The sequence below is a fragment of the Vipera ursinii genome, assembly GCF_947247035.1.
Source record: "Vipera ursinii genome assembly, chromosome: Z".
Lineage (NCBI taxonomy): Eukaryota > Metazoa > Chordata > Lepidosauria > Squamata > Viperidae > Vipera > Vipera ursinii.
In genome coordinates this window covers 55,055,122-55,081,866 of record NC_139517.1, presented here as the reverse complement: position 1 = coordinate 55,081,866, position 26,745 = coordinate 55,055,122, and the positions used below count along the sequence as shown (strand labels likewise).

General features: G+C 40.8%; 1 protein-coding gene across 2 annotated transcripts in view; it reads left to right on the top strand.

Moving 5' to 3' along the window:
• The window catches only part of ERP44 (endoplasmic reticulum protein 44), a 151,386-nt gene that overhangs the window by 99,493 nt on the left and 25,148 nt on the right, over positions 1–26,745 (top strand). For both annotated transcript variants that reach the window (XM_083377139.1, XM_083377140.1), the window contains exons 5-7: positions 12,835–13,019; positions 24,786–24,901; positions 25,704–25,761. In XM_083377139.1, the coding sequence (XP_083233265.1) occupies positions 12,835–13,019; positions 24,786–24,901; positions 25,704–25,761 (359 nt within the window). The remainder of the gene's footprint in view (positions 1–12,834; positions 13,020–24,785; positions 24,902–25,703; positions 25,762–26,745) is intronic.

Here is a 26,745-nt window from a genome sequence, read left to right as displayed (position 1 = left end):
TTGTGGTGACCAAAACTGGATGCAGTATTCCATGTGTGGCCTTACCAAACCATTATACAGTAGTATTAACATTTAACGTGATCTTGATGCTATCCCTCTGTTGGCTTTTTTGGCAGCTGCCGCACACTGCTGACTCATATTTAAGTGATTGTCCACTAGGATTCCAAGATCCCTCTCACAGTTACTACAGTTTAGCAAGGTACCACCTATACTGTACCTGTGCATTTGTTTTTTCTTGCCTAAATGTAGAACCTTACTTTTATCACCATGAAATTTCATTTTGTTGAATTCCAATATTGCATGATCACTCTCGCCCAAGGTTCCTGTAGCTTCACATCTTCTATCATTTCGTCTCTGTTGGTGAGAATTAAGTCCAATATGACTGATCTCTTAATTCCCTTCTTTACTTTTCAGCAGACAATGTTGACTGCTAGGTTTGCCAGGAACCTGTTTGATCTTTCACTTGGTGTGGAGTTTGTCTCCCAGTTGATGGCAGGGTAATTAAAGTCCCCCATCACTACTTTGATGTGCTTTCTATATATCTTAGTTAACTGACTAGCAAAAACTTCATCTATTTCCACTGTTTGGTTGACAATGTTGTTTTTTTCTCCTTTTATATTGACCCAAATGCATTCAAGACAGTTTTCATCATTGTTGTGGTCTATATCTGTAGAGATGTAGTTATTTCTTTTATATAGTGCAACTCCTCTTTTATTTGGTCTGTTTCTTTTAAATAATTTAAATCCCTCTAGCTGTAGGTTCTATTTGTGGTTTCATCTCACCAAGTTTTGGTAATGGCAACAATATCATATTTGCCCTCATTTGGTTGAATTTCTAATTCACCCTGTTTATTGCTCATATTCTGTGCATGTCAACTCTACAGTGAACTTGGTTGCAGCCATTTTGCTCGTTCTAGGTTGCCACTAGAATGGGAGGGGATGTGGAAGATTTCTACTAGTTTAAACATTTTACTGTCCCTTGGGAACCAAGATCCTTTCTGTCTGTTAGATGTGTGTGTGTGAGCATTTGGTTAGAAAGCCCGCCAAACTCTTCTATTGGGGAATGTACCTGATTGCATAGCATTGTGGTAGGAAGTTCAACTTTGTATTATTGTCTCTCTTTGAAGGGAATTTCAGACTTGTGCCAATACTATATAACCAAATAAAACACGTTCTTTGAGGAAATCTCAAGCCTTGGAGTTCTGATTTATTTGGTCTTGTCTATTGGAACCTTGACATTAAACCAAGTCTCACTCAAAATGCTAATTTTCCTATGGTGCTGAGCACTGGCTGCCTACCCACCACTTTGGGAGGACAGCAAAGACTCAGTGAAGATCTCGCTATAGAGAAAAAAGAGGAATCCGCTACTGGTCACAGCGGGGATTCGGCTATCAGAGCGCAAGCAGCTGCTCTGGCCACCAAACAGAGTCTGATAATGGGGACCTGGCCAAAGAATCAGATTATCCAGTCAGGAAAACTGATGCCTCAAGAGAGGACCACTGTCCTGGCAGACCTCTATCAATCAGAACCGATCCCTCAATGCAGAAGCACCCCTAAACCTGCTGAAGAGGAGCTGTTGTTAATTCCACTCCAGAGTCCATCTTCCGCAGCGCAGAAGAAAGGGAAGGGATGGACTGAATGGGACAACTCCCCTGAGTGGAAGTACCAGACTGCAGTTCACGGTCCTTCAATCAAGCAGCTGAAGGAGAAATTTGACCATCTGGAGGTCAGAGAAGCAGTTCCTACAGGCCAGTATGAGTGCTTGAAGGGGAGTAAGGTGAGGGCTTATCCATCGCTTCCACCCCCTTGCTGAAGTCCCAGTCTGGTTGCTGGGGCCCATGCCATTTCACCTACTCCTCAATCAGCCACAGTATCAAGTCCCTGATCCCGACCAAGTCCTCTGCAGCAGTATCGCTCTGCGAGCCTGGTGCCTAGAAGAGAGATTCTGGAGAGTGGCACTGCCTTGACTCCAGGATTGGCAAGTGGCTCAACAACCAGTGTACCTGGCACCACAACACCTGGAGCCACCACCTATCAAACCCACCTTCGATAGACACTCTGAAAAGTTGCCTTTCTTACTAAACCAAGTGTGGGCTCACATTGATCGCTATGCCTATGCCTACCCTGACAATGCCAGTGACAGCTAGTAAAAAAATATTTCCCAGATGTAGAACTGGTTATCCCCCCCTTGCATCTTGCACAATGCCACTGAAAATAAATGGACTGAAATCGTTCAACAGTGTTGTTTTCTCTCCCTTCTCCCTTCCCAGTTTTATTTTTGATTAATTGAGTAAAGCAAACAACAATAAATCAGAAACAAAAAAGAAAATAATTATCAGGCCTGCTATCTTCAGCTTTTTCGCTGCACTGGCATCCTGCCATAAATTGCAAGAGAAGAAGGAAGGAATTTGGGGAAGTAAGAATCCGGCGTGGGAATAGGGAAAACAAAAGCAGGGAGGGAGACATGCTGACAAGAACCACAGGGTGTCAAACTGAAATAAGCCAGCTACCAAGGACACATGACTTGGGAACAGAATGTGAAACTACATTGAGAAGCGCCAAACCTCAAAGCAGTTCTCAAAACATCAAAAAAGAATACTAATCAAGGGGGGAGGGCCAGGGGAAAAGGAAAAGTGCAAGAGCGATGACCCATTGGTAAGTTGCCCTGTGATGCCTTCTTTGGGGCATAGGAAGACCCTAATTTCTCTATTGAGCTGTATCTGGTGCTTGGTCAGTGCTAGCTTAGTGAAAAGACAGGGGCTGCAGCTCAGAGAATTAAAGGTGCTGATGGCATTTTGCCAATTGGATGGCTTAATAGGATGCCCCCCCATGACATTTGCACCGATCCCATTGAAATGAGAATAGGGCCTCATGGAGGGTGCTGGAATGGCCATTCCCATGCATCCAAAAGCAACCAGAGTTTCCTGAGGTTCGCAAATTTTCCTCCCAACATTTGGCAGCCCCAGCCATCACCAGAGCACAAGAGAAGAAAAATCCCAAATGCCAGACGAATTGCTCACATCTCTGAAGATTATAGTAGAAAAGGACAAACACCAAGCCAATTGCACCATGTGAGATGATTTAGCCTGGGTGGGGCCCAAATTATATGTCCCAGAGAACCAACATACCATAATCCCCCCCCAAGTCATGACTCAAAAATGGCAGGGCATTTTGGCTTTGTAAAAAAACCTAAAAAGGTAAAGGTTCCCCCGCATGTGTGTACTAGTCGTTTCCGACTCTAGGGGCCGGTGCTCATCTCCGTTTCAAAGCCGAAGAGCCAGCGCTTGTCCGAGGACGTCTCCGTGGTCATGTGGCCGGCATGACTAGATGCCAAAGGCGCACGGAACGCTGTTACCTTCCCACCATAGTGGTCCCTATTTTTCTACTTGCATTTTGACGTGCTTTCGAACTGCTAGGTTGGCAGAAGCTGGGACGAGTAACAGGCGCTCACTCTGTTACGCGGCACTCGGGATTCGACCCGCCAAATTGTTAAATGCCAATTCTGGTGGCCTTTGAAAAAAAGACATTGAACCCTATGTGGCCAGTTGCCCCATCTGCTGCTTGATTAAAAGATGTCCAGGGAAAACCCTAGGCACTCTTTCAGCCAGTGTCAAAGCCCCAAGCTCCTTGGAAGGAGATCATTTTCAACTGAAGAGTTAATTCACTTCACAATTTTGGCAGGAGTTTTTAAAATTGCTGGGCACCACTCCAGGAGTTAGCTTCTTCCATCATCCACAAATGAATGGGGTTGTGCGAATGCATGAAGGCAGTCTTAGAACAATACCTGAAATGCTACTTTAATTATAACCAAGACAACTGGGCAAACCTGCTCCAATTTTCCAAGGTAGCTTACAATAACGCAATGCATAATAGCGAGTTCACTCCTTTCAAGGTCACTATGGCTCAGGACATTGTAGCCATACAAAAATTTCCCCAGGAAAAACCACAAACTACATCACTAGCAGAGTGGATTGTGGAACTTCAAAGCATCTGGCCGGTTGTCTGCAAAGCGTTAGAGGAAGCAAGGGAATCTTATAAAAAAAACATGTTGACAAGAAATGAACCAAGCCAAAACAACCCCTTTAATATGGATGACACTTCTACCTCTCCACCAAATATTTGCATCTAGGCAACTGTAAAAAAAAAACCTAGGCCCAAATATTTTGGCCCTTTTCCAATTAACAACATCATTTCAGTAGCAGTTCAGTTGGACTTATCAAAAACCCTTAGACATGTTCACGGTCTTCCACTGCAACCTATTGAAACCAGCAATCACCTCTCCCCTACATCCTGCAATGAAACCACAACCAACTGCATCCTAATTGAAGGAGAACATCACTTTGAAGTAAAAGAAATTTTGGATTCTCATAAGCATAGAGGAAAAGTTCAGTATCTAGTAACATGGAGGGACTTTCCACTTGGAAAGAATGGGTAGACACCCAACATGTTCGAGACCCTAAATCTCTCTGAAAATTCCATGACAAGTACCCAGATAAACTCCATTGAATTGTAACTAGGTTCACTTTCACTCTAATTATTTTTCTTTTCTCTTGTTCTCTACAGGACTAAAGTATTTTCAAAGTGGGCAGAATGTCACTGCCATCTTCAGCTTCCTCACTGGCATCCTGCCTTAAACTGCAAGGGAGGGGGAGGGAATTTGGAGAAGTAGGAATCTGGCATGGGAATGGAAAAGACAAAAGGAGGTAGGGAGACAAGCTGACAAGAACCAGAGTGTCAAACTGGAATAAGTCAGCCGCCAAGGATGCATGGCCTGGGAACAAAATGTGAAACTACATCAGGAGATGCCAAACCTCAAAGCAGTTCTCAAAACATCAAAAAGGAATAATATTGGACACTGATGGCCAAGGGGGGAGTACTAGGGAAAGGAAAAAGTGCAAACTTTGCATAGGGATACTCAGATCTAGCTTTACTTTTGCTATAGCCCAGGGGTGTCAGACTCGATTTCATTGAGGGCCGCATCAGCATTGTGGTTGCCCGCAGGGGGACATGGCCGTGGTGGTCGTGCCATCTGAATGGGTATGGCTAGGATGGACATAACCAGCCCAACATTGCTCATGTCAGGGGGCCTGGGGTCTCCAGTGCAGGGGGTTGGGACCAGATAGGGCACCAGGGCCTGATCCATTGGAGGAGCCTCACTAACCTCGGGCTCTGCAGATGGCAGTGTGGGCTGCCTGGGGCCTTGGGTGACAGGCACTCAGGCCAGCTATTGAGCTCCTGTGGTGCTCACTGGAGGATAAGGTTGAACGGCAGGGTCACGTACGCAGAGGCCATGGCATGGTGCCACCCCCGCCCCACCACCTGCCTTGCCTCGCCTTAGCAGAGAATGCAGGGGCCAACTCTGTCCGGCAGCAGCCACAGTCCACTGGCCCTTTGGCTGGCACACTTAGGACTCTGCAGCTCACTGCAACCACCAGGCCAGCCAGCCAAGCAGTAGGTGTGGCGGTGGCAGCAGGCAGAGGCAGAGGTGCAGGGGGATGGGAGGCAGGTGATCTAGCCCACTGGATGTACCTGCTCCATGCCATCTTCTGTCTTTAAGGCCGCCATGGCTGAGATGGGGCAGGTGGTTGCCTGGTGCATCTGGCAGGCCAGATCATGTGCCTTCCTCCTGCATCTCTGCCTCCGGCCTTCTAAGCAGCAGGTGCAGTGGCAGCACCAGTAGGTGGAGGCAGAAGTGCAGGGGGAGGTATGTGATCTGGCCTACCAGATGCACCATGTGACCATGCAGCCGCCTATCGTGTCCCAACTGCAGCAGCCGCAAAGACAGAAGGTGGGACAGAGGAGACATGAACAGCAGGATGGATCTGTCAGACCCCAAAACCCCTTGCCTACTCTCTTTTTCTTCTATTCTTTTGGGGCCTGCCATTCTGTTGGGGAAAGGGGGTTCATGGGGGATTACGTTGGTAACTTTCGCTTTCCTCTTTCTTTGTCTGGCCTCCTCCCTTTGAGTATGGAATGCATCTCCTTATCTAGCAGACAGTTGCAAGGAAATGAAAGCTGGAGAAGACCTTGAGATAGTGTCTACTGTACCAGTCAGCCGTCCGTCAAGCCACCTGTGGATTGGCTGGAGTTCAAATGGATATTATGAGTTTGGTGGGAGGGGGCATATTGCTTGCTTTAATTGTATCATTCACATGGGCTTTTCTTCAGATCTCGCCTTACACTCCCTACTGTCACTAGTCCGTAATAAAGGTTCCTTTTGAGACAATGCCTCTTTCAAGAGTTCTGCTTTCTTCAGTGATTAATTGAAGTGGGTCCTAACAGAAGGGGGTTCGATGATATCCTCATCTACACTGAAATGAAAGGTGAACTCATTAAATTGGTCAGAACTGTTTTGAAAAAAAAATGTTCTGCAAAGTTGTTCGCCAAGTTATCTAAGTGTGAATTCCACAAAGAGCATATTGATTACCTGGGGTATCGCATATCCCATGAGGGAATAGGGATAGATCCAGGAAAGGTGAAAGCAGTGCTGCATTGGGCTACCCCAAGAACCAGGAAACAACTCCACAAAGTTTTCTGGGGTTTGCCAATTTCTATAAACAATTTATTTCATCATTTGCTCAGATTGCCCTCCCTATCACCAATCTGTTAAAAACCAGTCACTAGTCCGTAATAAAAGTTCTTTTTGAGACAATGCCTCTTTCAAGAGTTCTGCTTTCTTGGGTAATTAGTTGAAGTGAGTCCTGACAGATCATTTGCCTCCCATCCCTGCTGCACCTCTGCCTCTGCCTGCTGCCAGTGTTGTCACCGTGTCTGCTGCTTGGACAGCTGGCCCTGTGATCACAGCGGGCTGCAGAGCTCTAGAGCATGCTGGCCGAGGGGTTGGGCTTCAGCTGCTGCCAGATACTGTCGGTCTCTGCATGCTCGCCACATCCTGTGCACACCCTGGAGGGGGCACCCAGCCCAGTGAGTGCGCCGGGGTGGCAAGGGCCGGTCCATCAGTGTCTTCAGGGCAGCTCTGCGGACCTTTTGTTTGACATGTCTGCTACAGCTGTTTAACTTTAGTAAAAGAACCTTTCACTTCAACAGTATGGAGTTAAGGGTCTTTTTTTCCTAAATGCCAAAGTTGGGACAAGTCTGACAGTAATACATATACATACATAAAACAAACTTTACACTAGAGCAAAGATTTAAGTAAAAATATTATATATTTTTTGAAAAATAAAAAGTAAAAAATAGAGCATTACAGAAAAAACTGTAATAAGTCATTTGTTGTTTTTTTCCTTTCTTTCCCTCCACTCCCACTCATAACTGCTAATTGCTAATAGCATATTTTTGTATTATGTTTTCAGCATCTGTGATGGCTGCTCATTTCTATTTGGATAATTTTAATTATTTTTAAGTACTTTCTCTTTTTCTAAGTATCTTAGGTACTTTACCATCTAATATATTGTATAAAAGGGAATCATTCCAGTTAGGTTTTCCATTGTCGGATATTTTTCCAATTTTACCATCTCAATTTTGTATTGGTAGCAAGGGTTGCCTTCTGTTGTGCCAGATTAATTCTCGCTACTGTCAATATATATTTTAATAATCAGTTATTATATTAGGTGTAATAATCAATTATTATACCTAATAAAATAGGTATATCATACCTAATAAAATATTTGTGGTTTTAATTCATATTATATTTTTAGATTTTTTTGGGATGTTTTGATAATTTTTGTTCCAGTACTTTTAACTATTGTATAACTACTATATGATAAAATGTTTCTTCTTTGTTGTGTCATTTCCAACATTTATCGTTTTATACATTGTCATACTTTGCAATCTTTGACAGAGGTATGTATCATCTATAAAACATATTGCTCCAATTTTCTCTCAAATTTCTTTTGCTCTGGATAAATAGATCAGCAAAGTTTGATAGTTTGTTAAGCGGTGTACCATAACCACTTTAAAAAGAAAAATTTAAATTGTATGAAGCCAGAGGCTTAGTTGTCACCAAGAATGATATCTGTAGTAATGTGACAATTCATAACTCTTTCCTCAATTAGCTTGATTTTGTAGAAAGCATACAATTTTTTTATATTGGAGAATTTCTTGAATATATATTTGAAATGGAGACCAAAACACAGTTTCAAGGAAACAGAAATTGGTTTATTGATAAGATCAAGAAAAGAATTCTCTGCAGATTTTACTCTGCCAGTCGTTGCCGACTATAGGGGACAGTGTTCATCTCTGTTTCAAGGCCATTGAGCCAGCACTGTCCAAAGATATTTCCAATTCATGACATCACAAGAGCTGTTACGTTCCCACCAAAGTGATACCTATTTGTCTACTCACATTTGCATGCTTTCAAGCTGCTAGGTTGACAGGAACCAATGCATGGACGGTAGCTCACCCCTTCGTCTTGAACCTGGGCTGCCAGCTTTTCAACCAACAAGCCCAGCGTCTTAATTGCTGAGCCACTGCACCACCTAATAACATCAATATCAGCAGCAAAACAGAGACAATACAACAGTCTTAATGCAGATTATTTTGTTTGATAAGTTTTGTTAAATAAGTTTTGAAATAATTCAGTATGTGCCAATGTAATTAATAAAATTAACCTTACTGATTGCCTTAATATATCCATTGTTTTAGAATGTGGAATAAGGAGGGTGAAGGACAAAGTAAAACAACCCCTATATAGTATATCCTTTGAGGGGTCCTTGATACTCTCTGAGTTTGCTTCTTTTCTTGCAGATATTTCATTACCCTAACTAGGTAACATCATCAGTGCTAGAGTATATCCTTTGATTTAAAAAAAGATTCTAAAATATGGTATCCAAAATTATTATTTTAGTTTAGCTACTGTTAAAAAAAGTGAGTTCCCAGGGTCAATTGTTAATTCTAAGTAGCCCAATTTGCATCGTGTGGTTAATACTTTTACTTAGGTTGTTGGTGTTTATTATTTTCATCGTGCCTGAGAATTTCTAGCATCTGAATATTTTTGTAACTGAGTTAGCAATGAATGTTCTTTTATAAAGGGAACATACACAAGTTGGGGTTCTAAAGTGGATTCTAAATTTTCTCCTGGATATTGCATATGGGTGTGTGTATTTTTGTGTGTACGTGTGTTATTTAAAATAAAAAGTCATATATAGCAAATAGAAAAGATAGGGTTTGGCAGAATTCTGATTTGAAGGATACAAGGGATCACAGAAACAAAACATTTAGTTGTTTGTTTGTTTGTTTGTTTATTAAATTTATATGCCGCCCTTCTCCCTAAGGACTCAGGGCAGCTCAAAACAATAAAAAATTAAAAAAAACATAGAATACAAAGATTAAAAAAGAATTAAACAAAATAGAGAAGTAAAGGACAATTTAAGCTGATAAAAACCAAATTTAAAAACCATGATCAGTCCAGGCCCGCTTGTTGGAACAGCCATGTCTTCAGGTCACGGCGGAAGGATCAAAGGTGGGGGGCCGTCTGCAGCTCCAGAGGCAGTTCATTCCAGAGGCACGGCGCACTCACAGAGAAGGCTCTCCCCCTGGGGGTCGCCAGCCGGCATTGCCTGGCCGACAGAACCCTGAGGAGGCCGACTGTGGGAGCGACCTGGGCGATGGGAGGTTGACAATGGCAGCAGGTGGTCTCGCAAGTACCCCGGGCCTAAGCCATGTAGGGCTTTAAAGGTAATTACCAGCACCTTGAATCGCACCCGGAGGGCAACCGGAAGCCAATGCAGCTCGTACAGGAGTGGTGTAACATGGGAGTATCGAAATACTCCCATAAGTACCCACAGGGCCGCATTTTGCCTCAGTTGAAGCCTCCGGGTGCACTTCAAGGACAGCCCCATGTAGAGAGCATTGCAGTAATCCAGGCAGGAAGTGACAAGGGCGTGGGTGACCATGCATAGGGCATCTCGGTCCAAAAAGGCACAACTGGTGTATCAGGCGAACCTGTGCAAAAGTCCCCCTGGTCACGGCAGCCAGATGGTTTTCCAAATTAAGCCGTGAATCCAGGATGACACCCAAGTTGTGGGCCCTTTCTGAGGGGGGCAATAACTCCTCCCCCATAAGAAGAGATGGAACCTGCTGGACAGTACGAGATGCCAATATCCACAGCCACTCGGTTTTGGAGGGGTTCAGCCTGAGCCTGTTCCTTCCCATCCAGACTCGCACTGCCTCCAGGCACTGGGACATCACATCAAGGACATCACTGGGTTGGCTCGGGGTGGAGATAAACAACTGGGTATCATCAGCATATTGGTGATACCTCACCCCAAAGCCACGGATGATCTCACCCAGCGGCTTCATATAAATGTTGAACAGGAGGGGGGAGAGAACCGACCCCTGAGGAACCCCACAAGAAAGAGGCCTCGGGTTAGATCTCTGCCCCCCTGCCACTACAAACTGCGAACGGCCAGAGAGGTAGGAGAACCACCGTAAAACAGTGCCTCCCATTCCCAACCCCTCAAGCTGTCACAGCAGGATACCATGGTCGATGGTATCAAAAGCCGCTGAGAGGTCAAGTAGGACCAGGACAGAGAAGCAACCCCTGTCCCAGGCCCGCCATAGATCATCTACCAGTGCGACTAATGCCGTTTCCGTGCTGTAACCGGGTCTGAAACTGGACTGGTATGGGTCCAGATAGTCCGCTTCATTCAGGAATTGCGGAAGCTGACACGCCACAACACTCTCAACAACCTTCGCTACAGGACGATAGTTATACAACGAGGCCGGGTCCAGAGCAGGCTTCTTGAGGAGAGGCCTTACCACCACCTCTTTTAAAGCGGAGGGGAAGACACCCTCCATCAAAGAAGCATTGACAACTGCCTGGAGCCAGCCCCCTGTCACCTCCCCGGCGGCCGAAACTAGCCAGAAGGGACATGGGTCCAATAAACAAGTTGCAGTACTTAGCCTACGCATAATCCCGTCTACATCATCCAAAGTCACAGAGTCAAACTCACCCCAAATGGTATGACCAAGATCTTCCCTCCACTCCGTCGGATTCCGCCCCGTCAGAGTCCAAACCAGTCCGGATCTGAGCGATTTTGTCCTGCAGATACTGTGGAGGCTGTGGAAAAGAGAATTGTTCAGCTAAATTTTGTGTCTGCTGGTGAATCTGTTACATCCAGTTTTGGTCACTCAAATATAAAAAGATGTTGAGACTCTGGAAAAAGTACAGAGAAGAGCAACAAAGATGATTAGGGGGCTGGAGGCTAAAACATATGAAGAATGGTTGCAGGAATTGGGTATATCTAGTGAAAAGAAGGACCAGGGGTGACAGGATACCACAAAGAAGAGGGGGGGTCAACTTATTTTTCAAAGTACCAGAAGGCAGGACAAGAAACAGTGGATGAAAATAATCAAGGAGAGAAGCAACCTAGAACTAAGGAGAAATTTCCTAATAGTGAGAAGAGATTGGACAGCCATTTGTCCAGAATGTTACAGGTTCTCCTGTTTGAGCAGGGTGTTGGACTAGAACCGAGGTCCCCAACCTTTTGAGCACCAGAGACCGGTTCTGTGGAGTGAGGTTTTTCTGTGGACCGGAGGGGGCGTGGTTTCATGTACTGTACCTATATACTGCGGATGGGGCTTTGCTTATTTGCGCAGCCCGGTTTCTGGCATGCCATGGCCCGGTGCTGGTCCGCAGACCAGGGATTGGGGACCCCTGGAGTAGAAGACCTCCAAGGTTTCTTCCAACTCTGTTATTCTGGAGCTGAGTTTCCCTGACAGAAGATGGCAGTAGCTTGCAACTTTTCCTGCCTGCTTCTCCATGGATTTTGTGGGAAAGTTGGCAGCGAAAACTGCAAATGGCAATTATATGAGTGCAGGGTGCTTGGCAACTGGAAACTTGCAATAAGTGTGAACAAGTTGCCAAGCACCTAGATAACAATCACATAACTGCAGTAATAGGCAAAACCCTAGAAATGCCTTATGGGCTCTGAAGCTGGAAGTGCCTTATGGGCCATAAAGATCCATTTCCAAGGCCATTGTAATTTCAAATGGTAGTTAAGCAACCAGTTGTATGTTTAGGACTATTACTATATTATACTACAAATACTATTTTGTTGACACTAGAAAAAACACCAGTTACTGTCCCTTATTTGTATTTGATAATGGGACCTTGACAGGGCCACACGGGAAGAATAAGATCAGAAAGTGGTTACAAGAGAAAAAATGATTGGAATATACTGCTCTAAAGGAGTTCTTTATCCAATGAACTTTATCATAATGCTTTGTAAAATAAGTAAAACCTTTAACTCTTTCTTAATGCCTTATCAGTGGTCTTATAAGAGGAAGATAAATGGGATTTTTTTTAAAAAAAGACGAGCTACCTTTAGTGGGGTTGTCTCAAACTATTCTTGATGTATGAGTAGGAAATCCAAGTAATATCTTCTGTGGGTGCTACTTTAGAACACAAGGCTAGCACTGATGATTGGTTTGGGTAATGAAATGTCTGCAATAAAATGTTAAGCTTAGAAAACACCAAGGACTCCTGACAAGTCTTCTCTGTCTGTAATTGGCAAAAAGCACATTATTATTTTGTTATTGGGATCAGTGCTTGGACGTATGCTTTGACTATGCATTTTATTAATCATTATTTTGTTTATAGTTCAAGCAAACAATTAAAAAATAGGAATGAATGAGTTTTGAAGTGACCATGAAGGAAAAGTATGCACTGTACAAAAAATAATTGAGGTTTTAACACTCATTGTTTGTAAATAAATGGGGTTAAAGGAACAAACTTTAAATACTTCTGCCATTATCTTTCTTAAAAGATGAGAAATGTAATTTTGATTCCTTTTAAATTAAATATAAATGTAAAGAAATGAAAACTACATAACATTTGAATATACATGTTTTCAAATACTTTGTAATTGTTTTTCAGCTGACATAGCTCAAAGGTATAGGATAAGTAAATACCCAACCTTGAAGTTGTTCCGGAATGGAATGATGATGAAGAGAGAGTATCGAGGTCAAAGATCAGTGACAGCAATAGCAGATTATATCCGGCAACAGAAAAGCAATCCAATTAGAGAAGTACTAAGCTTGGAAGAAATTAACTCTCTTGATGTGAGTTTGTATGCATATAAGTGTATGTTGATTGCCATATATAAATTGGAAAATTTATGTTTGCTGCTTAGTAAATTATATTCATTTTCTCATTTAATGAAGACTGTTTAGAAATCTTATAACCTCTGTTAAAATTTTAATATTGTAAACTTTTAAAATGTTTTTAAAATTAGTGTTAATTTTAATATCTTCCTTGGTAGCATTGCAAATATTGTAGAATAATTTTACTTACGTGATCTACATTGCTATGAAAGCAAACTTATTAGTCATATAATTTGTAGTGCTAAAATTTCCAAATTATTATAGTCATGGAAGGGGACAGCCACCATGACAAAGTGGACAAGGGACCGGATTAAGACAGAGGTGAGCCAGATTTAAGTCCACTATCAGCGATCAAAGATAATATATATTCAAAGTTACATATCACATTCCTTTCTAACTCATTTTTCTAGTCATTGAAAGAAATTATCTAAAATACACTGAATCTTCTTTTTCTTTTATCTTTAAAATCAATCTATCCATTTCTTTAAACTCTAAAATTTTCTTAATTCTTCTTCAGTTAGTAAATTTTAATGTTTCCACTGTTGGACAAATACAATTCTTGCTGCAGATAGTACGTGTAAAATTAAATATATACAATCTTTCTCATAATTTATTATTCCTAACAAAAATAATTCTGGCTTAAAGTCTATTTGTTTTTTAGTTATTTTCTCCAAGCAGAAATGTATTTTTAACCAAAGTCGTTTTGCTTAGGGCATGTATATGGTAATAAGTACCTGGTCTTTATTTGCATTTCCAACACTTATTTGAAGTTTTTAAACATTTTTTGCTAACCTCACTGGTGTCATATGCCATCTGTAAAACATTTTAAATAAGTTTTCTTTATATGCCACTGCTTTAGTTAATTTGACATTTCTTTCCCATAACCTTTGCCAGTCTTCTAATTCTATATTATATCCAAAGCTCTTTGTCCATATTATCATTGTTTCTTTTACTTGTTCTTCTCCATTTTTTAAGTTTAACAGATATTTATGCCCTGGTCCTATTAGATCTCTCAGCGGCTTTTGATACCATCGACCATGGTATCTTGCTGCGACGTCTTGGTGGGTTGGGAGTGGGAGGCACCGTTTTACGGTGGTTCTCCTACCTCTCGGGCCATTCGCAGACAATGTTGGCAGGAGGGCAGAGGTCAACCCCAAGGCCCCTTAGTTGTGGGGTGCCCCGGGGTTGGTCCTCTCTCCCCTCTTGTTCAACATCTATATGAAGCCACTGGGTGAGATCATCCGTGGTTTCAGGGTGAGGTATCATCAATATGCTGATGATACCCAGCTTTTGATCTCTACCCTGAACCAACCCAGTGATGCCCTCGATGTGATGTCCCGCTGCATGGAAGCGGTATGAATCTGGATGGGGAAGAACAGGCTCCAGTTCAACCCAGCCAAGACTGAGTGGCTGTACATACCAGCATCTCGTTTAGTCCAAGAGGTTCCATCTTTGGTTATGGGAGGAGAGGTGTTACCTCCCGTTGATAGGGCGTGCAACTTAGGCATCCTCCTCGATACACAACTCAGTTTTGAAGATCATATAGGAGTTGTGGCCAGGGGGGCTTTTGTCCAGGTTCGCCTGGTGCGCCAGTTGCGCCCCTATCTGGACCGAGATGCTCTACGTACGGTCACTCATGTGCTCGTTACCTCCCGTATAGATTACTGCAATGCTCTCTACATGGGGATGCCCTTGAAGACCACCCGGAGGCTCCAGCTGGTGCAGAATGCAGCCGTGTGGGTTGTGATGGGAGTATCCCGATACTCCCATAATATACCCCTCCTGCATGAGCTGCATTGGTTACCGGTTGCCCTCTGGGTGAGATTTAAGGTGCTGGTTCTTACCTATAAAAAACCCTGCATGGCTTAGGCCCAGGATATTTGCAGGACCGTCTGCTGCCAGGAACGACTTCCCATTGCCCAATGCGCTCACACAGGGCCTCAGGGTGCTGTCGGCTAGACAATGTCAGCTGACGACCCCCAGGGGGAGGGCCTTCTCTGTGGGTGCGCCTGCCCTGTGGAATCAGCTTCCCCTTGAGCTCCGGATGGCCCCAGATCTCTGGTCCTTTCGTCGCGACCTCAAAACATTTCTTTTCCATAAGGCTGACCTGGACTGATGATAGGGGTTTTAAAAAGAAAATGTTTTTAATATTTTATCACTGGGGCTTGTTAGTTTAATCTTTTTTAACATTTGTATTATTATGTTTTATTGTTTTTAACAGTATGTGGTCAAATTCTGTTTGTTCTTTATAGAATCCCATTATTTTAGGGATTCTCATTTTCATATCTTGTTTTGATTTGCAAATATGGCCACCATGAACTTTGTTCTTGTAAATCTTGTCTGTCTTTCAATTTTCCTTCAATGTCCAAGATATCTTTATAGGTTCACAACTTTATCTTAATTAATTACATTTGGATAAGCAAAAGCTTCCATTGTTCAAAGCCATTCAGGTATCTTAATGTAAATTTTTGCTTTTATTTTTTCCCATTCTGAAAGAAGTGCATTTCTTATAAAGTGGTTTCGAAAATATCTATGTATTTTATTCTTCCCATACCACAGAAAGGTATGTCAACCAATTTGTAGGTCATGCCCCTTTAGGTATAATAGTCTTTTATCTCTAAGCAGCATTCATTCTTTAAGCCATGTTAAAATAGTTGCTTGGTAGTATAACATCCAATCCAGCAATCTAAATCCTCCACTTTCTTTCACTTCTTGTAGCATTTTCAGTCTAATTCTAGCTTTTTTTCCTTGCCAGATAAATTTCAGCATTGATGTAGTCAATTCATCAAAAAAGACTTTTCCTAGCCTTATAGGAATCGTTTGAAATAAAAAGAGTATTTTTGGCAAGATATTCATTTTTACTGTTGCTGTTCTCCCCAGTATTGAAAGTTGTAGGTTTTTCCACTTTTCCAGGTCCAGTTTTATTTATTTTAGGAGTCTTACATAGTTATCTTCTTTTATTGTTACACATCTTGCTGTTACGTAAATTCCCAAATATTTAACTTTTTAAACTATTTGAAGATTTGTTTTTGTTTTTTTGCTAGTTGATTTTTTTTCCTGTTAGATTCTTTGTTATCACTTTAGTCTTTTCTCTGTTTATTTTCTACCCTGCCACTTCTCCAAACTTTTCCATTTTCTCCATAAGTTTAGCGCTTGTTTCCAGTGGAAACAATATAAAAACCAAGTCATCTGCAAATGCTTGTAGTTTATATTTTTCATCTTTTATCTCCAGTCCTTTAATTTCTATATCTTGTCTGATGTTTCGGTTCAATACTTCCAGTGTTTGTATGGAGATAGTGGGCATCCCTGTCTTGTGCTTTTTTAATGTTAAAAGTTTTCTGTAAAATCTTTATTTACAATTATTTTGGCTGTTTGTTTATAATAAATTGTTTTAATTATATTTATAAAGTTTTCTCCAAAATCCATTTCCACTAGTTGCTGGAACATGAATTGTCAGTTTACCTTGTCAAACGCTTTCTGTGCATCAAGGAATATTAAAGCCATCTGTTTCCCTGGATGAGTTTCATAGTACTGGAATCATTCTTTTTTTATCTTTTTTTTATTAAAAAGTTTTATAAAAGTTACAATACAAACCCACCCCCAAACCACCACCCCTACCCCTCCCCCACTTCCCAGAACTGAATACAGGGTTACAAAAATAACAATCAAAATCTAAATAACATTAACCAACTATATATGTAACCAAGTTCCTAACACAACTTTAACTCCCCTTTAACATAAATACAAACAAGATAAAAGTAAACATAATAATAAGAACATAAAAACAAGATAATATCTGTAGTATTAAACAATACTACTAATAAAAATAATAATAAAATATAATAAAAACTAATAAAAATACCATAAAACATACTAATATTAATAATATTTTATAATTCATTCATAAGCTAGATGAAACATTTTAGTCCCATATTTGTTCGGAATATAATCTATCCATCTTCTCCAGACTGAAATGTATCTTTCTTGTGAATGATCCTTCAAATAAGCAGAAATCTTAGCCATTTCTGCCAAATTTGACACCTTAAGTGTCTAATCTTCTATAGTAGGCAAACTATCTTTATTCCAATATTGACCTACCAAGAGCCTTGCTGCTGTTATCAAATTCAACATCAAATTTGTTTCTTTAGTATCACAATCTATAACAATACCCAATATTAAAGCATTATATATTCTCTTTATATGCGCTCGGTTTTGATCTTTAATTTGTTTTACCAAATTTTCATCAGTTAATGTAATACCAATTTTCTGATCTATCTTCCACCTCGTTTGCAATTGAGTATATTGAAATCAAGACTGTATGATATTTTCTTGTTTTAACTCACCTAATGATTTTACTTGCCAATCATTCTCTATCCATCTAAGTAATTCCTTATATGAAGTCATATCCAAGCTCACACCCACAGATACACCCTCTATCGCATGCCTGGGAATCCCCCAAATTGGTATTTTATAATTTAACATAATAATATTTTTTCCATACGTGCAATAAGGCACTTCTTAAAATGTGAGATTTAAATGCCTTATCCACTTTTTTATCATAAACTAAATATGCATGCCACCCATATAATAAGTCCCATTCCTCAAGGTCATTTGTTAAATTAAGCCACTCACTAACCGCTGATAAAACAACCGCATCATAATATAATTTCAAATTAGGCACTTTAAGTCCTCCTCTTTCCCGTACATCGTGTAAGATCTTAACTTTAACTCTCGGTCTTTTCCCTGCCCAAATAAATTTATTAATACCCTTCTGCCACTCATCCAAATTGTCATCCTTTTTCAATATAGGTATCATTTGCAACAAAAAAAGAAACTGGTCAAAACCTGCATTAATCTATTTGCCAATATTTTTGCAAAGATCTTATAATCTATATTTAAAAGAATTATAGGTCTATAATTCTTTGGTTGGGTGGGATCTTGCTCCTCCTTTGGAATCAGCGATATAAAAGCCCTTCTCCAGGACGGAGGCACCACCCCTCCAGCCTGGATATTGTTAAATAATTCCTTTAACTGTTCTACCATCTCTGCAAATAATAATTTATAATAAGTTGCAGATAACCCATCTGTACCAGGAGCCTTACCCAATTTTAACTGTTTAATTGCTGAAATGATTTCCTCGGAAGTAATTAATCGATTCATCTCCTCCCATTGCTCATTTGAGAGCGTAGGAATATGTGCTTCCTGTAAATACTTATCTATATCTAAAGCTTGTATATTCTCACTAGCATATAAATTTGCATAAAAATCTAAAAAACCCTTTTTAATCAAATTTTGTTGATAAACCTCTTTACCCTTATATTCTATTTTCTCTATAGTACGTAATTTCTGTTTTTTCCTTAATTGATAAGCTAACCACCTACCAGGTTTATTTGCATTATAAAAAGTATTATGTTTCGCATACCGCAAGTTAGTTGCAACCTGATCCGCCATTAACATATTAAATTGCTCTTTCAGCAAATTTATTGAATCCCTTACTCTCTTATCTAATGGGTTCAAAATAAGAACTTTCTCTTTCAACTTAATTTCTTCTTCCAACTCTTTACGTTTTTGCATCTGCTTACGCCTATGTCTATTATGCATATAAATCTCTCATATAAGCTTTACTAGTATCCCAAACCATTTCAATCGAAGTACCTTTATGCATATTCAAAGCAAAAAATTCTTTCAAATGTTCCCTACATTTCTCCGAAAACTCATCATATCTAAATAAATGTTCATTCAGTCTCCAAGATCTTCTAATCCCATCTTCATTAAACAACTCCATCCATACTGGACTATGATCCGATAGTGTTCTGGAAAAAATCTTGATCTTTTTAACCTTAGAAAAAAGATCATTAGTAATTTAAAAAAATCAATTCTAGAAAACGATTGATGCCTGTCTGAAAAGAAAGTAAAGTCTCTGTCCTCCAAATTTCGCTCACGCCAAATATCTCTTAATTCCAAATCATCTTTCAAATAAAAAAGGCTTTAGGCAGTTTGGAATGATTAGGGGTATTTTTAAAAGATCCCTTCTTATCCTTACATGAGTCCAAAACACCATTCCAATCACCCATCATAATAACAGATTTATAATCCAGTTGAGTTATTTTGTCATGTAAAAGCTTATAAAACTTTCTTTGCTGTTGATTCGGTGCATATAATCCAATAATGAGAACTTTCTTGCCCTGTAACAGTAGTTCAATAATAACATATCTTCCTTGTATATCAGTCTCAATTAATCTAACTGGTAAGTCTTTTCTTGAGTAGATAACCACTCCACTCTTTTTATCTGGAGCAGATGCAATAAAATGTAATCCCAGTTGGGAATTAATCAAATACCTTTGATCTTTCGGACAAATATGAGTTTCTTGTAAGCAAACAATATCATTTTTATGTTGCTTCAGGTAATGAAATACTTTCTTTTTTGTGGTGAATTCAGGCCGTTAACATTCCAAGTCAGGAACTTTGTCACCATTCTTTGTGACCTGAAGCCTATAGAACAATGCCTGAAGATCCTCAGTTGGTCTCTTCGGTCTAGCTCCTCCCACCGCCTCAGTAGTAACAGGACCTTGTATTGTAGAACCAGAATCTATCTTCTGTTTCAGTTGCTCCTTTTCTTTATGTTTATGTGCAGCCTGTGTCATTCTCTGTTCCTTTGGATCATCCTTTAACACTAAAAACTGTTCAGTAGACTCAGCCTGCTGTGCCTCTCCAGCAACCAATGACATTGCACCTTCAGTTTGCTGTTTATCTTCCAACTTTTCTTCTTTTATAATAATAATAATAATAATAATAATAATAATAATAATAATAATAATAATAATAATAATAATAATAATAATAATTTTATTTATATACCGCCCTTCTCCCGAAGGACTCAGGGCGGTGAACAGGGCAAGAATAAAAAATACAAAGTTACAAAAGTTAAAAAAGAATTAAATATATGCCCACTAAAAACAGTAAATACAAATATTAAAATAACAATTAAAAACCCCACCAATCCCCCATCAGGCCAGGCCGGCTTGTTCAAATAAGAATGTCTTTAGATCGCGACGGAAGGAGCAACGATCGGGCGCCATCCGGAGCTCAACCGGTAACTGATTCCATAGCTCCGGGGCGCCCACAGAGAAGGATCTCCTCCTGGGGGCCACCAATCGACATTCTCTGATCGGTGGCACCCTGAGGAGGCCCTCTCTGTGGGAACGCACAGGGCGAAGGGAAGTTGATGCCGGCAGCAGGTGTTCCCTAAGGTACTCTGGACCCCTGCCATGTAGGGCCTTAAACACCATTACTAGTACCTTGAATCTCACCCGGAAGACAACTGGCAACCAATGCAGCTCACGGAGCAGAGGTGTGACATGGGAGTATCGGGAGACTCCCAACACAACTCTCGCGGCTGCATTCTGTACCAGTTGGAGCCTCCGGGTGGTCCTCAAGGGCAGCCCCATGTAGAGAGCGTTGCAGTAGTCTAGACGAGAGGTCACGAGCGCGTGAGTGATCATGCATAAGTCATCCCGGCCTAGATAGGGCCGCAACTGGCGCACCAGGCGAACCTGGGCGAAAGCCCCCCTAGTCACAGCCACTATGTGGTCTTCCAAAGTGAGCCGTGAATCTAGGAGGACTCCCAAGTTGCGAGCCCTATGTACGGGGGGTAATAGTTCACCCCCCCATAGAGAGAGATGGAATATCCGGAATAACCCGGGATGCAGGTCGGGGTTGAGTTGAAGTCTGTTCCACCCCATCCAGACCCAAACCGCCTCCATGCAACGGGACATCATGTTGAGGGCATCACTGGGGTGGTTTGGGGTCGAAATGAAAAGCTGGGTATCATCAGCGTACTGATGATACCCAACTCCAAAGCCACGAATGATCTCACCCAGCGGTTTCATATAGATGTTGAACAGGAGAGGTGAGAGGACCGACCCCTGAGGAACTCCACAAACGAGAGACCTCGAGGTCGACCTCTGCCCCCGTGTCAACACCGACTGCGAATGCCCCAGGAGATAGGAAGAGAACCACTGCAAAACCATGCCTCCCACTCCCAATCCCCTGAGACGCCGCAGCAAGATACCATGGTTGATGGTATCGAAAGCCGCTGAGAGGTCTAATAGGACTAGGACAGAGGAATATCCCCTGTCCCGAGCCCTCCAGAGATCATTCACCAGCATGACCAATGCCGTCTCCGTGCTGTACCCGGGCCTGAAACCCGATTGGTACGGGTCTAGATAATCCGCTTCATCCAGGACCAGAGGGAGCTGATGCGCCACCACACTCTCAACAACCTTCGCAAGAAAGCGAAGGTTGGAGACTGGACGAAAGTTGTTCAACACAGCTGGGTCCAAGGCAGGCTTCTTGAGGAGAGGCCTCACCACCACCTCTTTCAAGACGGCGGGGAAACTACCCTCACTCAAAGAAGCCGATATAACTGCCTGGAACCAGCTTCATGTCCTCTCCCAGGCTGCATAAACCAGCCAGGAAGGGCACGGGTCCAATAAACATGTGGTGGAGCTCAGCCTCCCCATAATCCTGTCCACTTCCGCCGGAGTCACAGAATCAAACTCCTCCCAGGTAATATCGACAAGACCGCCCGTGTCCTGATCGTCAGACTCTGCCCAGTCAGAGTCCAGACCGGTCCGAATCCGAGCGATTTTGTCCGACAGATGTTGGTTAAACTCCTCGGCACGACCCTGCAAGGGTTCCTCCCTCACCTCTTGATTAAGGAGGGAGCGAGTCACCCTAAACAGGGCGGCCAGGCGATTATCTGCGGACACGATAAGGGTAGCAAAGTGATTAGACCTCGCCACCCTTATCGCAGCGAGATAAGACCTAATATAGGCTCTTAGTCGCAATCGGTCGGATTCGGATCGGCTGGATCTCCAACCGCTCTCTAGGCCCCGTCTCCAACGCTTCATCTCCCGGAGCTCTGCGGAAAACCATGGAGCTCAACGGGATCTGCATCGGGTCAGGGGCCGCAAGGGTACAACTAGGTCAAGAGCCTCCGTGGCTGCCCTTTCCCAGGCTTCCACTAAGGCATCCGCCGAGTTGTGAGCGAAGGAGGCAGGTGGGGACCCCAGCGCTGCCTGGAACCTCTCAAGGTCCATTAAGCGTCTGGGGTGGTATCATCTAATTGGTTCCAAACGCCCACGGTGAGGAGTGGCAAAACTGAAGACCAGCTGCAGGAGATGATGATCGGTCCATGACGGGCGTAACAATTGGGGAGCCCCCACCAAGAAGTCGTGGAGATGGTGGTGAACCTGCTTTCAGGACATGAATATAAAAATCTTTTGCCTTTGAAATCGTGTTAAGTCGATATCGTATCCCTACATAATTCACCACCATACCGATAGGTATCTCCCATCTCAACTGAATCTGACGATTTTTAAGCTCCTCAGACAGGAAACCAAAATCTTTTCTCTTTCTCAAAATTTTTGGAGGTATTTCTTTTAAAATTATAATATCCTGACCTGCAATTTGAAATCTCTGTTGATAAAAGGCCTGGATAATTGCATTTCGGAGTGACCTTTTAGAAAAATAAATCACCACATCTCTAGGTAAATTTTTCTGCCTCGCAATCCAGGAGTTAACCCTAAATATTTTATCCACCTCTCTTGATAATTCCTCAGGATCACATTCCAAAACGGGAGCTATATCTTTTGCTACCTCCTCCTTCAAGTCTTCACATGGGTTTTCTTTCAACCCTCTTATTCTCAAGGCAAATTCCATGTCTCTATATTGTGAGATAGTCACCTCATCCTCCATTCTATCAATTTTATTTTCAACTGTGGCAATTCTACTTTCTAATTTTGCACTGTTTTCCACAACCTCATCCACACGATTATCTAAACGTTCAATGTGTGTGGCCAGCCCTTGGAGTGCGAGCAATATGTCTTCTCTCATCTCTCTATTTTTACTCTCAAAAAGATCAGCCATCTCCTCCTTTGTTTGTTGATCTGTTTGTTGAGCTTGAAGCTTCAAAGCATCCTGCAAATCCTTAAGTGTAAATGCAGGTGGTGGGGGAGAAGGTGAAGGAGATTTGGGCTTCGATGTGGATTGCACTGCTGGCTGTGTTACAGGAGAGGAAATTGAACTTTTAGAAACAACAGCAATTCCCCACTGTCTCGAAGCCATTTCCCCACTTGTTAAAATTCACTTTCCCTTATTGCTTTCACTTTCCCTCTGCACTTCAAGATAAATAAAGTCCCAGAAAAATCTTTAAAAACTTTAAAAACTCTCAAATACACAAAAATCCAATATGTTATTCAAACTTTGTTACAAAATATATCTCTTTCTTCACGCTTTCTTCTTTCAAAAAACAAAAGAAAACCATTCCGGCGCCATCTTTTCCCTTTCAAAATCAAATTAGGGTATGGAGAAATTAATACTCCCCGAGTTAAAGTTCCAAATATATGAAAATTTAACTCCTCCTGATCAGCTCTGTCTGCTTTCAAATCAATCACAGATCGCTATAATCAGCAGATGTGGATGTGGCGTCTAGCTTCGCCCCATCAACTCGGAGCAGAGGCGTCCTGGATTCGGAGAAAGCCTTGGGCTCTGAGGGAAGTTTCACCCTCCAACCCCCAGATATTTCTGGAGGTCTACGGGAGCTCTACCTCTACCTGAGGAAAGCTCGCCTCCCCTTCTTCTCCCGAGGGGGAGGTTTACAAGCTGCAGGACAGCTGATTTTCACTGTTTCCGCAGTTCTGACGAAACCTCAGGATGGGCAGCTGAAAAAAGCCACCATTGGCGCAGCGTTGCCACCGGAAGTCCTAACTGGAATCATTCTTAAATTATTTTTTATCTGTCTTTTAGGTAAAAAACCATTTTGGTCTGTTTGTACAAATTTGATCAAAAATTTCTTTAGTTTTTCTACTATTATTTTATAGTCTACATTTAATAGCGATATTGGTCTATAGTTTTTTATTTGTGTTAGATCAGATTCTTCTTTGGGTATTAAAGTAATATTGGCTTTAGTCCATCTATTTGGTATTTTAGCCTCCAGGAGTATTTCATTACACAGTTCTTTCAAAATAGAACTTAGTATGTCTTGTAATGATATATAAAACTATGCAGGTAATCCATCTGGACCTGGAGTTTTATCATTTTTTTCATTTTTATAGCCTCTATAATCTCCATCACTGATATTTTTCCATTTAAGATATTTTGAATATTCTTTGAAATTTTGGGTAAGTCTGCTTTTTTAAAATACTGCTGTATTTTTTCTTTTGGAATTTTCTCTGCATTGTAAGGTATCTCAATAGTCTTTAATGTATTTTTTAATTGTATCATTTTGAAACTGTAATTCACCTTTGTGATCTTGTAGCTTATTTATCAGTTTTTTCTCTTTTTCTTTTTTTAGTCTATATGCTAACCATCTCCCCGGCTTGTTAGCATTTTCAAAAAAGTTCTGCTTAACCCTTTTAATCTTCATAAATGGAAATGGATATCTTCTACACAGGCACATGTAAAACATTATTTTGATGAAAATATAGGTGGTTAATCAAAATGAATAAAATAACTATTATTAATGATTAATACCTTCAAGATTCTCTGCACATTTTTTTGTTACAAGGGTGTACTTGAGATCCTGGACTATGATTTTATGCTAATATTACATTTGATTCTAACAGACATCATCTGCTCTGTTTAAAGAATTGGAGAATTAATGAAAATATTAATTTCTTTAAAGGGTGAGTTAAAGTGTTATGTATGTTTTATGTGTTACAGCGCAGTAAAAGAAACATTATTGGCTATTTTGAACAAAAAGACTCCGATAATTACAGGAACTTTGAAAGAGTAGCAAATGTTTTGCACGATGACTGTGTCTTCCTAGCTGCATTTGGGTAAGCTTTTTAAATGTATGAATTGCAATAGGGTAAATAGAAGTATATTAGTTATTGAAAATATAACTTTTATCCTTATGAATTAACACATGATTTCAGAAAGTTTTATATTTGCATCCTTTCTTTAATAATGGTATGAAAACAATTTTAAAAAATATATTTTTCAAATTTGGTCTTGAAACTAGTCTCTCCATAAAACAGCAGCCCTAGTTCTGTTATGTCTATCTTATACACATTCAACCTTGGAAAATCGGCCTAGGAGGCAGAGAAATTGAGGAGCCCCTATGTTTGTGGTGGTATGGTGGCGCAATGGTTAGAATGCAGTACTTCAGGCTAATTCACTGCTCACTCCAGAAGTTTGATTCTGAACAACTCAAGGTTGACTCAGCGTTCCATCCTTCCAAGGTTGGTAAAATGAGGACTAAGATTGTTGGAGGCAATATGCTGTCTCTGTAAACTGCTTAGAAAGGGCTGTAAAGCACTAAGAAGCAAAAGTGCCATTGCTGTGTTTTCTGATAGGAAACTAGAGTTTTAAACTTAATTAGCTAATCTGTTCACTGCAGTTAGCAAGTCTTAGAGTGATAATCAAGTCAGAATGTGTTGTTTGAATAAATATATCCTTGTGTGGGGTAGAAAAGCAGTTAAATTTATTTGCTTTAGCTAATAAATAATGGCTAAAATAAATGATACTTTAGCATGGTATCCGAGTTTAGCCAATGACTAAAGATTTGTTGCTATTCCAGTATTTATTTTCTTGTTTTGTATCCTAGAATAGTAAGAACAAAATTATTTTAATCCTTAGGTTTGTTTCGAAACCAGAACGATTTAGTGGGGACAACATAATATATAAGCCAACAGGGGTAAGTTTTCCCCCCCCCCACCTATTAAATTTGATGAAATATTTAAAATTAGTCCAAATCCTTAAAAGTATGCAGACAGATAGTCCTCAACTTACAACCACAATTGACCCCAAAATTTATGTTGCTAAATGAGACATTTATCAAGTGTGTTTTGCCCCATTTTTATGAATTTTCTCACCATATTTGCTAACTGAATCACTGCAATTGTTAAATTAGTAGCACAGTTGTTAAGTGAATCTGGTTTCCTCATTGTCTTTGCTTGTCAGAAAGTTGCAAAAGATCACATGACCCTGGGACAATGCAACCGTCATAAATGTGAATCAGTTATCAAGCATCCAAATGTAAATCACATGATCATAGGGATGCTGCAATGGTTGTAAGTGTGAAAATTGGTCATAAATCACTTTTTCAAGAGCCGTTGTAACTTCAAACGATCACTAAGTGAACTATTGTAAGTCGAGGACTACCTGTATATGATGCTAATAACTGGATTTCATTCTTATAGAAATACAGATATAACTTGCTCAGGTAGCATTTTCTAGGCTTCCAAATTATTATTTATTATTTATATTTCATTTATATTTCTTCTTGATCTATATACTTCATGATTTTCCACATCCATCCAAACAATCACAAGAAAAGCCTTTCTTACAGTGAATGGTTTTTACTGTAGTTGTCTCTGGTTTTTTGTTTCTATTTAGTTTTTAAGTTCATTTCTAATTATTTTTTATTATTTTCTTAATAGATTTTTTTTTCATCTTGGGATACTGTATGGCTCTGAAGACTTCCTTTCACAAATATACACTTGCCCATATAATAGAATTCTCTGGTCTTATCAGCTTACAGACAAAAGATCTGTTTTAGTAGATAGTTGTAGCATTTCCAGATTACTAAACTGAACAACTCTGTTTTTCCTTGTGGGCCATTGTCAGTACCTCAGGCAATTTATTTAAAGCAGGGCATTTTTAATTCTAAATCATTTTA